General features: G+C 39.8%; 1 protein-coding gene and 1 pseudogene across 5 annotated transcripts in view; one reads left to right on the top strand and one right to left on the bottom strand.

Moving 5' to 3' along the window:
* Window positions 1-13,005, top strand: part of IKBKB (inhibitor of nuclear factor kappa B kinase subunit beta) — a 74,228-nt gene that overhangs the window by 33,865 nt on the left and 27,358 nt on the right. The window contains exon 1 of one of the 5 annotated variants that reach the window (XM_053216533.1): window positions 154-5,689. The exons of the other annotated variants lie outside the window; for them this stretch is intronic. Within the exon in view, the coding sequence (XP_053072508.1) occupies window positions 5,620-5,689 (70 nt within the window). The 5' untranslated portion in view covers window positions 154-5,619. Of the gene's footprint in view, window positions 1-153; window positions 5,690-13,005 lie in introns of those variants that run through there. 5 annotated transcript variants of the gene reach the window in all.
* Window positions 2,881-4,988, bottom strand: LOC106990024 (SIN3-HDAC complex-associated factor-like; annotated as a pseudogene).

Here is a 13,005-nt window from a genome sequence, read left to right as displayed (position 1 = left end):
CAGGGTCAGAAAGACTTTATTTAGATCAGTAGTCCAAGAAAGCTTTGCCATTTTAAAAGAGAGAAACCAAATTCAAATTTTGTACCATCTTATTTTTGATATTGAAACTCCTTTTTTATTCAAATAATTTTTTTTTGAGAGAGAGAGAGGGAGAGAGAAAACCCTAAGCAGGTTCCACACCTAGCACACACGGGGTTCAATCCCACAATGGTGAGATCATGACCTGAGCCTAAAGCAAGAGAGATGGACGCTCAACTGACTGAGCCACCCAGACGCCCCTCAGATAAATTAATTTTAATCTTAGCCAACTTGACCACACATAAAATTCCTTTCCCAATATTCCTTTTTTACAAACATTCTAGGTCTTTTTTACATTCATATTTTGTCCTGTGTTTTTCCCACTTTCCCATTCTGAAGTAGCCTCACTTAAGGACAAAATTTCTTTTCCCTTAACAAAAATGCCTCTCTGTTCCTCATAGCTTCTCTTACCGAAAACACACATGCTCCTTTCCTTGTGTACAGAGATGTTTCTCTTATTATTTCCAGTAGCTTTTACTGCATATTATTTAGAATTTTTAACCCTTAGAAACTAATTTCTAGTGAAAACTGAGATGTAAGCTGTTGTGAACTGCATGTTAAACCAGCATTCTTCATGTTGGCAAATGTATGAATGAATATATTTAATAATTTTTAGAAGCATACACTTCTGTTTAGACTACCCGCAGAGACTTTATGAGACATTAGACAAAGACAGCCATCATCCGATTATTTTTCCTATTGATGATATAATATAGATAACATATATTCATATCATATTATCATATAGATAATATGAGTTTATTTGATTAGTAAACCCATGTAGAATAAATGTTGTATGTCTGCATTATATTTAATGCTGATAATGCTGAAGACATGTCTATTTTTTTTATTTTCTAGTAAGACTAAATTTATTCAATATCCTAGTAAAACTTTTGATTGTAAATCTCCAACAGTGTAAAAAGTACAAAACACATTTGTAGATTTCTAATATATTAATACAAAGTGCATGACTACATACAGTACATCCTACAGGCAAAGAGGTGGAAGAGGAAAAAGAAGGCTGTGATTGAGGTCTAGTAATAAATCAGAAGTATAGATGATCCATATTATAATATATTCTACCACCAATACTGTAGCCAAAATGTACAAAAAAAATTTTTTTTGAAACAACAGGAGGAAGATGATAGTGGCTGATGCTCTTGGAATTCACCGCAGAGGCTGTGGGAGAGCCAACCCAACCCACGGTGTATTCTGTGCATATGGTGGCTTGTTTTTGCCATAAGGAAGAAATATAAAATTTTAAATTTAGATTAAGAACTATAAAACTATAGGGTACCCATAAAAAGTGGCTCACTCCTTACTGTTACTTATACTGTCTAATTTTTAAAATCCAATTTTAAAAATAAACACAATGTCATGTTATTATAAGGTAGGCAAATGATCCTCCCTAATTATGAAAAGTCTGAACCAGTGATAGGTTATTCCTGAACATTTAGAAAAGAGGCAATGAGAGTACTTTGGTTTGGGTTCAAGTAAAAAGCCTTTTTTTTTTTTTTTTTTAAGTAAAAAGCCTTCAAATGAAGATTTTAGAATTGAAGAGCTTCGTGTTCAGGATGCATCATCTAACATTTCAATGTTAACAAAGCCTGTTAACAAAGAAGTCAAACCTAAACCAGCCCACTCAGCATTAACACACACCTCTCTTTTCTTTTAGTATAATTTTACTTCAATATAGAGTGGGGGGGAAAAAAAAAACACCCAAGCCCTAATAGAGTAAAACCAATCAAACAACCACTCTACACAGACAAAACCTTTGCAAAGGTCAACTGAAGTAATCCAGAGCTAAAACTGAATTGTGCAGATTTTCAATGAAGTCACCAGTCATGTAACACAAACAAAAGTCAATTATTTACACACTAGGCAGACCGTCTAAGAAATGTGCCCAAAGAAACATTAACCTTTGTTTTTGTGTGTATGCCATTCTGAAGACTTGCACAATTTTTTAGGTAATTTAACATTTTTAATAGACTGTGATCTCTACCATGCGGTAATGCTTTGGTACTCTTCATTTAGGATTGCTCATCCTAAAACTTTACATTTCCCCAGAGGAGCTTTGATTCTGTTTTAGCAGTTTCAATATAGATTAAAATCTTTATCAAAAATCAGTATGGAGGGAGGTGACAGAGGATGCAACATACACACTCAAGTTACCTCTCTGTATGTTTAGAAATTACTCCTTCAAGGTGTTTGCACCAGAGAACTTAGTCTGTCCTGCTTAATATTCAGTAGTACAGGTTTGAATCATCAGAACCTTGGCAAGACCTTAAATTATTAACAACTACCTCTTGGGGCAAGTCCATGTTACTGAGTTATGACAAATTTATCATCATGAAGGAAAACAAGGACAGCCAGCCATCTTAAAAATGCCCCAACCACTGCTTCTTAATATAGAAAGAGTAAAACTACATACGTTTATCATACAACAAATCCCATCTCTGTCCCCTGAAATTCCCCTAGTTTCATTCATTAGAAGGGGATTTAAAAAAAAAAAAGTCTTAAAGAGCACTTTATAGCAGCATCCAGCTTTCCTATGAAATACTCAACATCTTAAATATTATGTATACTTTTTTTCTTTTAGTAAGCTGGACACTGGCTTCAGACTTTGTGGAATTGGAGGAGAAATAACAACCCATTCAAAGCTATTCTAGAAAGTGTCTTTTGGCAGAATAGCAGGTATCCAAAGTTAAAAATAGGAGGGTTTTGTTGCTTTGTTTTCTTTCCAAAATTTAAATCGTTTTTGTTGTTGTTGTTGTTGTTGTTCCCTTTCTACCTAAACCTCAGTCACCACTCCTGAGTGGAGATGGGCAGAGGCCCTGGCCCCCACTCCTCCGGCTTCTCAGCAGCTGCTTTCTTATTGTTGCAGCAAGGCTTAGGTGTGTGACAATAGGTGTGTGACAATGAGGACTTCTCCAAAATGGCCTTTATAGATAATCCCACAACATATTTTCTGTCTTTTCCAGTATGTAAGGTCTAAAAAGGAAAATGGGCGTTCTGTTGGAGCCAGGAGCCATCTCTGTATCTGAGCCATCATCTGACTGGTTACCATAACAAGGAGACTGAGCTGGGGAGGCACTTGAGGTGGTACTGTGAGCATCAGAATTGTGACGTTTAAATTCCTTCTGTAGTTTACTGATCTGGTTGCTTTTTATCCTGTTTCCAGATAGAGTTTTCACTGTCTTTGGTTTCAGTGTTGTCTTCAGACTGGGTCCTGTCCTTGCATCTGCTATATGATTCCAGTTGTTTGTTTGTTTGTTTGTTTGTTTGTTTGTTTATACTGCTGGCAGTTTCTTCCATCTTTTCACAAACAGGACACAGGCATCCCAGATGTCTCCTCAGTGAGTCTCATGCAACCCAGGACAGCTCTGGAAGTCTTTTTCATAGCATTTACTGTCAGTGAATCAAGAACTGGAGGACTTAGCTCTGCAAATACAGCAGCCCTCTATACTTGGTTACATCCTTGGGTTGTGAAAACCAAATATCTTTTCTTCTGGGCAACAGTCTTCCAAAATCAGCGGATCTACGCACAATAACGTTCCCGAGGTCTGGAGTGCACGCCAAGCTAGCCTCCCCCCGCTTCCAATTGCTCCCTCCTCCTCAACTTCCTTGTCTAGGACATGTCTATTTTTTTATGTTTATTTTTGAGAGAGAGAGACAGACAGACAGACAGACAGCATGTGAGCAGGGAAGGGACAGAGAGAGAGAGAGGGAGACACAGAGTCCCCGGGCTCCAAGCTGTCGGCCCAGAGCCCAAAACAGGGCTCGAATTCACAAACCGTGAGATCATGACCTGAGCTGAAGTCTGATGCTTAACTGACTGAGCCACCGAGGCACCCTAAGACATGTCTATTTTAATTTAACCAACAAATTTAAATTAACTTTAATACCAAATATTTTCCCAGATCATGTGAACTTGAAGACCATTTGGGTTAGTTCCTATCATATTTCTGAGTGTTAGGAATACTTAATTCATATAAATGCTTGCTTGTTTTTAAGCCAATTAAATACAAACACATTAATTTTGTCAATACCGTTCAGAGGAAGAAAATACCACACATCTATAATGCATTTATGTAAAGATACATGTAAACATGCAGACATACGCAAAGAGAGACCTTATAGCTTTCATTGAAAATTTTAGCAACAAAGGAGCACCTGGGTAGCTTAGTCAGTTAAGCTTCCAACTTCGGCTCAGGTCATGATCTCATGGTTCATGAGGTTGAGCTCCACATCGGGCTCTGCACTGACAGTGCAAAACCTGCTTGATATTCTCTCTCTCTCTCTCTCTCTCTCTCTCTCTCTCTCTCTCTCTCTCTCTCTCTTTGTCTCTCCCTCCCTCCTTCCCTCCCTCTGTCTCTGTCCCTCCCCCACTCATGTTTTTTCTCTAAATAAATAAATAAATAAACTTAAAAAAAATATTAGGGTATGATAATGCAAAACTTACTAGTTTGTAAAAGCATTTGGATCCAAATCAAGTTTCTGGTAGATGAAGTGAGGTTATCTACAAAGATGTTGAAAGCTTTTTCTACTAATATTTGTGGGGAAGGCACTTAAGATTTACAGTTGTCCTTAAAAGTAATCTTATAGAAGCCGTGAACCAGATTTGGGACAAGGGACCTTCTGTAGCAATTCGTATTTGTAGAAAGCCTCTCCCCACTTTTTTCTTCATTCCTAGGAATTAGGGATGGTCTAGATAAGAGTTCCTGGAGACAACCAGGTAGAGCATTTACCTCTCAAAAGCACAGGGAAAGAGTGCTAGTTCCTCTAAGAAGTACTTTTGTTCCCTAAGGTCAGAATTTTTACAGTCCTTACAAACCTTTTGAGAAAAGTAAGGCAGGTTTGGGGATTGGTGAAAAGGATAGGTGGACTTTGAATTGTTTCTGGAGCTGCATTTCTGGTTTTGCAAAGATTTGTAAGATAAGGACAGTTGCTTTTAATTTCTCAAGGAATTGGGTTGTAACTTAAATGATAGCATATGTTGGTTGATCCACCCATTTAAAGCACATTAATTTGCTTTTTTTTTTCTTTATATCAGTAAGATTTCCAACTAAGATGAAGATCAAAGATCTCTGTGTTCTGAGTTTAGAGCTGTTTGCCTTTTCAGTGTTTTAGCAAATCCTTCCACAAAGTCTTCAGAAGTTTTTTTCTTTCTGGATACATAATTTTAGCTTAGGGGAGAAGGGCTAAAAAGAAATTCCTATCAGGCTCTGATCCAGTGTGGTCAACTTCTGACCACTGTGTTACTTTAAAAAGTCCTTTCAGGGGTACCTGACTGGCTCTGTTGGTAGAGTGTGTGACTCTTGATCTTGGGGTTGTGAGTTCAAGCCCCATGTTGAGTGTAGAGATTACTTAAAAATAAAATCTCTCTCTCTCTCTCTCATACACACACACACACACACACACACACACACACACACACACAAAGCCTTTCAAATATTTTGTCAAGTTCAAGCTGGGACAAACAGTAAATATTCCTGGCAGTATTGAACAACCCCTTGGACTCAAGAGGCATCCCCAAAGAAGATGCAAAAGATATTTTCTTTTCCTCTCTCTACTGACTACGACAGACAGATACCAGGAAGAGCTGACTCAGGTAAGAATTCTCACCTTAGCCAGCTTCTGCTAGTCTTTCAGGATCCCATGGGTCAACTCTGAGTGGGGTTTAAAGTAGAGAGTGTAGCTCCAGTGTCAGCCAGGATTTGGTAAGGGTTTTTTCATTAGTTTTAATTTCAGTTTCCCCTTGGCTGTTTAAGGGAATAATGTAGCACTTTATCAGAAAATCCTTCAGTTTCATCTGTGGGGTCCTTCCTTCAGAGGCAGATATGGAGCATTTGAGTTGGTGCTGAAGGATGTGCATGGGACCTTTGAGAAAACCATTTTTCCAGTGTCCCAGTTGATTGCAAATGAAACATTGATTTCAGGGCCAGTTTTTTGATGAGGGACCCCTGAGAGGGTGCGATGTGGGAGACCTAGGTGTTGTTTTATATACCTTTTGTTTGTTTAATTTTTCATTACCTTTTTGCAATGAAACTTTCAATGAAGCTCTTTTGGTATCTTGAAGACTTTTGGAAGCTTCTATACATCAATAAAAATAGGTATCCATCCCATTCTGTTTATTTGATTTGGAAACCCTTGCTGTTTTTAATTTTTAGCTTTTTTTTTTTTTTTTTTAGAGAGAGAAAGAGAGTGCAAGCTGGGGAGAGGGGCAAAGGAAGAGAGAGAGAATCTTAAGCAGGCTCCACACTTAGCACAGGGCCTGACATGGAGTTTGATCCCACGACCCTGATCATGACCTGAGCTGAAATCAAGAGTTGGCCACTCAACCAACTGAGCCACCCAGGCGCTTGCTTTTAAGTGTACTTCTTAAATAAAGGATCTTGTTTAATTGGAATGTTCCCATATTGGCCATTGTAATTCTAGGTTGTCTTTAGTAAGATTTTTGGAGATATTTATAGCTTCCTAAACCATAGTTTTTAGTCAATAAATAAGCAGGTGGCTGGAAGATGACATACTCAACCGTTTGGAATTTAAGGATTTTTTTTTTTTTTTTTTAAGCTAAGGCTTTGATTCTCTTGGAGACAACCTAATAACCTAAGGGAAATGTGTTGCTGGTTTAATGATTATAAGGTGTTTTATGGTGTACTTCATCACATGGAAATTTTCTTGAGGTTGCAGGTGACCTAGTGTCAATCTAGGCTATTCTGTGACCAATTCATTCACTCATTGAGTCATTCATTCATCCATTTATTTTTAAGTAGGCTTCATGCCCAGCACAGAGTGCAACACGGGGCTTGAACTTCCGACTGTGAGATCAAGACCTGAGCGGAGAGCAAGAGTTGGATGCTCAACCGACTGAGCCACCCAGGCACCCCTTTGTAAAAAATTTTTATTATTTATTTATTTTTTGGTAACCAATCTATTCTTAAGTTGGATGACCAGCTTAAGACACAGGAGTCTTAAGAGTTAGCTAGCATATATTCTAACAACTTTTAAGTGTTCAGGTATGCTCACTAGTTTTGTGGATTTTGGCTTCTGAGATTAACAATAGCCTTCATCAACACAAATCACATTGAACCTAGTCTGACCCTGGTCAGTAACCACCAACAATTACTAACATGGAACTGGGGACTGGGGAAAGAACTAATGCAGCAGATTCCAAAGAATGGGGACTGTGGGCCGGGATTCTAAACAAATGGGAAACTGTGGACTGAACCACCAGCAGTTCCCAAGGTGGAATCTGAGGACTAAACCAAGGATTGGGGATTCTAATCAAATGGGGAACTATAGAAAGCCAGTTAGATGGGGAGCCATCTAATTGTCAATTTGTGCAAAGAGCTGAGCTCAGAACCAAGAAGAACTCACCGATGGCCCCTGGAAAACAGGAAGAAAGAGAACTGGAAGGGTTCCCGGGTAACATGCTTGTGTTTCTTGTAGTCCCTGAAGCTGTCAGAAGTTTCCTTTGGCTCTCACAGCTGTCACCAAATGTGTTGAAAAACAAAATTCAACTGAGTAAATTTTAAAGATCTTGTTGGCTTTTTCAACCATTCATGAATTGGGTGGTGGTAGCATCCCATCTAGAAAATAGAAAGGAGCTCCAAAGAGCTATACAAAATGAAAGACTTTTTTTTTTTTTTTTTAACGTTTATTTTTGAGAGAGAGAGACAGAGCATGTGTGGGTTGGGGGTGGGGGGTGGGGCGGGCAGAGAGAGAGGGAGACACAGAATCCAAAGCAGGCTCCAGGCTGCGAGCTGTCAACACAGAGCAGGACACGGGGCTCAAACCTATGAACCGTGAGATCATGACCTGAGCCGAAGTTGCTGGCTTAACCCACTGAGCCACCCAGGCACCCCCAAAATGAAAGACTTTTATAGGCAGAATGAGAAGGGACATGGAAGTCACTAGCAAAGAGTAGAATGTTTCAGGCAAAGTCACCTTCCTTTGGGGACTAGCAGGAATCTGTCAGGCACATTACCCCACTAGTGCTGACCAGCTAGTTCCAGACTGACTAGTTAAGATTACATTTCTAGGAGAGGCTGAAAATGCAGTTAGGTTAGGAATTAAGTCCCTGTTGGTGATGTGGCCTTAGCACAAGTGACTCCATTTTGGACCGGTTGTCTCTTTTTTAACAGTAGGCACATAGTCAATTTTTATTGAGTGAACAGACATCCTGTTGTACTTCTTACCCATTGGTGACTTAAAGCAGTTGGTGACTGTCTTTCTTTTCTCTCTAATCTCTGTTTCAGCATTTCGGTACATTTACCTTCCCGTTTCTTTTCTATGGAATGTATCCAAAACAAGAATGTTCTTTTTTTTTTTTTTTTTTTTTAATATCTTTTCAACGTTTATTTATTTTTGGGACAGAGAGAGACAGAGCATGAACGGGCGAGGGGCAGAGAGAGAGGGAGACACAGAATCGGAAACAGGCTCCAGGCTCTGAGCCATCAGCCCAGAGCCCGACGCGGGGCTCGAACTCACGGACCGCGAGATCGTGACCTGGCTGAAGTCGGACGTTTAACCGACTGCGCCACCCAGGCGCCCCAAAACAAGAATGTTCTTAAGGGAGTTTAGTAATCCCTTTAAATCTGGAGTGTGGTAAGTAGGGATTCATGGATACAGCTCTTACAAAACTGCTTTTCTACATGGAAATCTAGCCGGCCCTAGCTGGTCCCTAATTTGTGGTTTGTAATCTGAAGAAAATATATAGGAACTGTGACTTGAAATTCTGGTTCATCAATAAGAACTCCAGGAGTGTCACATTGTTCAGTCATATATTTGTGTCTCCTCCTGGGATAAGGGGAAGCTAGGGTAACTACCCGGATGCCATTCCTGATAGGAATAACAGAAGGAGGCTGTTGTTTTCCTGTGGCAAGTCTTAATCTGGACCCTCTCAGCATCAGCTGTCCTAGGAAATGCCATTGTGTAGCTTAAAAGTTCACATACGGTGGGTGCTTCTTACAACTCCTTTCTACAGTTGGAATGTGAGAAATTAACTTTTAGGCTTTATGCTTGTGGTATGGTTTTCAATTTTTATATACATGTATTTTCACTATCACTAAAGGTTTAGATTTTTAATAAACTTTCAGATGTAAATGTATTTTTCTTAATCTCAAATTCTCATTTTCCATCCAATTAGGTTCTCTTTGCTTGAGACAATTTTGATTCATTTCGTGGCACTGCTGTTCAAGTACTGTTTTGTAAAATGTAGCACAGTCAGGCTATGCTTTTTAAAGACTGACTCTGCAAGGGGAGTTGTTTCAGAGTTGTTGCCTGTCAAAATTCTGTGTTACTCAGTCCAGCAAACTGCATGTAATGATACCTGAAGAATTCTTTAATTCCACAGTCAATCTTAAGTGGACAAAAGTGTTTGAGAGTAAATGCCTGCCCTGAAATGAGGATTCAAGTTTGTTTCATGTACAGTTGCTTCAATGTAAATAGACCGCTATTAATAGTAATCCGTGGATTAGTTACCAGCTTGAGTGCCTCCTCACTAAAGATCAGATGACTATTCCTCATCAGCCTGGTGTAGAAGATAGTGCTTTTGGTCTGGTCCAAATGTTTTTCTCCAGCACTGGGGGGCTTCTTGGCATGTCTCTCTAGCTTGTGGCCTATGTTATATGCATGGAGATGTCCATATCTGACTTGAGAGGGGTTGTCTCAGCCTGGGCATGTGTTCTTGCTCAAAATACAATGAATCTCAACTTTCATGTATTCTGCTTTTATATATTGTGCTCTGACACTCTTATCATGTACCAAAATGGGCCTTTTGTGAGTCCGTCAGTGAACATGTTGAGTTACTGTACGCAGGGCTCCCTGCCAGCCACAAGTTCAGGTTCAGCTGCACCATGCCTGCACGCAAGGCTGTGTTTGTGCAGTTTCTCGAATGTCTTCCTGTACTTTGCCTTGATTCTTTAACGAAAAATTAGTAAAACACAAATGAAAGTGCTGGTCAGAAGCATCAGTCTTTAAAAGTTAATGCAATTGTCTGTCTCTCTCAAAAATAAATAAACATTAAAAAAATTATTAAAAAAAAGGGGCGCCTAGGTGGCTCAGTCAGTGGAGTGTCTGACTTTGGCTCAGGTCATGATCTCACAGTTTGTGGGTTCGAGCCCCTCATCGGGCTCTGTGCCGACAGCTCAGAGCCTTGAGACTGCTTCAGATTCTGTGTCTCCCTCTCCCACTCGCGCTCTGTCTCTCTCAAAAATGAACAAACATTTCAAAAAATTATTTAAAAGTTAATACAATTGGGAACAAGATAGAGTGGAATGTTTGGGGCACGCATTGAAAGCAGCATGTCTTTCATTTCATTGGGACAGTCATTGGACCTAAGCCAATCTACTGTATTCAATTATGAAAGAAAAGAAAAATAAGGAACAAGTATGAAACACTGGTCAAAGGCTGTTAAAAGGGTAGATGTCGTTGGAGGTTTCGTAATTAACTTATATTGTGATCTGGAACTCCCCTACTAAGATGGAAGTCAGTTGTTTATCTGGGTTTGACCTTCCGATGCATTTTTAGGAAACTTTCGGCATGAAAGTCTTTTTATACAGCGTGTCTGACTACTTGGTTTCTGTGGAAGGCCTTCTCCTCCTCCTCTGCAGAGCAGACAGGAAAGGCCGCCCACCTCCCTGGTTTGCCTGCGCTCTGTCTGGTGTGCTGAGAGGGAGAGCATGCATGTACGGGCATGGTGGGGCACAGGGAAGCCTCATTGTTGAACCTCTTAGTGTTGTCATTGCTTATTATCTTTTTAAACAAAACATACCTATCTTTGACATCCTCCTGAGTTATATTGTCTATATCGGAGTTATATTCTCTGCAAACTTAAATGATTTTAAGACAGTTGCCTGCTATAACATGGATCTGTCATAATTTGTCCAGCCACTCCCCATTTGATGATTTGTAGTTCATTTTTTTTCATTCTACCTTTTTTCCTTTTTTTTTTTTTTAATTTAAATTGTAGTTAACATACAGTGCAATACTGGTTTCAGGCGTAGAATTCGGTAATTCATCCCTTACATACAACACCTGGTGCTCATCACAAGTACCCGTCACCCATCTAGTTCATCTCCCATCCACCTCTCTCCATCAACCCTTAATTTATTCTGTATTGTTAAGACACTCTTGTGGTTAATTTCCCTCTCTTTTCTTCCCTCCCCCATATGTTCATCTGTTTTGTTTCTTAAACTCCACATATGAGTGAAATCATACGGTGTTTGTCTTTCTCTGATTTATTTTGCTTAGCATAATACATTCTAGCTCCATCCACATTATTGCAAATGGCAAGATTTCATTCTTTTTGATGCCTGAATAATATTCCTGTGTGTGTGTGTGTGTGTGTGTGTGTGTGTGTGTGTGTGTGTGTATACATACACACACTGTATCTCTATCCGTTCATCTGTCGATGGACATATGAACTCTCTCCATAGTTTGGCTATTGTTGATAATGCTGCTATAAACATTGGGGTACATGTACCCCTTTGAGTCTGTATTTTTGTATCCTTTGGGTAAATACCTAATAGTGCAATTGCTGGATCGTAGGGCAGTTCTACATTTAGTTTCGTTTTTTTCTGTTTGTTTACAAACCACTGTGTCAAAGGCTGACTTTGAATAGATCGCAGTGAGGGAGCTGCTCTGCTGTGTTTGAAACCCCGACCCAGAAGCAGGTCATCTAAGAACGGTTTAGCACCAGGTTCCCCAGGAACAAGTGTTGCTTGAGGGGCGAGGGGGTGGCCACCTTTCTGGCTGCACCCCGTTTCTTGGGAGGAAGGGCTCTCTGCACCAGACCCTGGTCCCAATGCCAGGCGGTGGGATGGTGGGGGGCCCAATTATCCAAGGCCAACTGAGTCTCCACGGTGCTGCCATATAGTTCCACCTGGGCTGGATTCTGACTTAGAGGCGTTCAGTCATAATACCACAGATGGTAGCCTTGCCCCGTTGGCTCCTCAGCCAAGCACATACACCAAATATTTTTTGTTTCTTGAGGAACCTCCCTACTGTTCTCCAGAGTGGCTCCACCAGTTTGCGTTCCCACCAACAGTGCAAGAGGGTTTCCCTTTGTCCACATCCTCCACACCTGTTGTTTCTTGTGTTAATTTTAGTCATTCTGACAGGTGTGAGGTGGTATCTCATCACAGTTTTGATTTATATTTCCTGATGATGAGTGATGTTGAACATCTTTTCATGTGTCTGTTGGCCATCTGGATGTCTTCTTTGGAAAATGTCTATTCATGTCTTCTGTCCATTTCTTAACTGGATTATTTATTTTTGGGGTGTTTGAGAAGTTCTTTATGGATTTTGGATACTAACCCTTTATCAAATATGTCACATGCAATATCTTCTCCCATTCCATAGGTTGCCTTTTAGTTTTGTTGATTAGTTTCCTTTGCTGGGCAGAAGCTTTTTATCTTGGTGAGGTCCCAATAGTTCATATTTTCTTCATTTCCCTTGCCTTCGGTGACATGTCTAGTAAGAAGTTGCTCTGGCCAAGGTCAGAGGTTTCTGCCTGTGTTCTTCTCTAGGATTTTGATGGATTCCTGTATCACATTTAGGTCTTTCATCCATTTTGAATTTATTTTTGTGTGTGGTGTGAGAAGGTGGTCCAGTTTCATTCTTCTGCCTGTAGCTGTCCAGTTTTCCCAACACGATTTGTTGAAAAGACTATCTTTTTTCCATTGGATATTCTTTACTGCTTTGTTGAAGATGAGTTGACCATATAGTTGTGGGTCCATTTCTGAGATGTCTGTGCTGTTCCGTTGATCCATGTGTCTGTTTTGTGCCAGTACCATACTGTCTTGAGTATAGCTTCATAATATAGCTTGAAATCCAGAATCATGATGCCTCCAGTTTTGATTTTTTTTTCTTTTTTTTCAGGATTGCTTTGGCTATTTGAGGTCTTTTGTAGTTCCATACAAA

The sequence above is a fragment of the Acinonyx jubatus genome, chromosome B1, assembly GCF_027475565.1.
Source record: "Acinonyx jubatus isolate Ajub_Pintada_27869175 chromosome B1, VMU_Ajub_asm_v1.0, whole genome shotgun sequence".
NCBI lineage: Eukaryota > Metazoa > Chordata > Mammalia > Carnivora > Felidae > Acinonyx > Acinonyx jubatus.
Note: the sequence above shows the minus strand (reverse complement) of the source record. Positions and strands in the feature narration are given on the sequence as shown.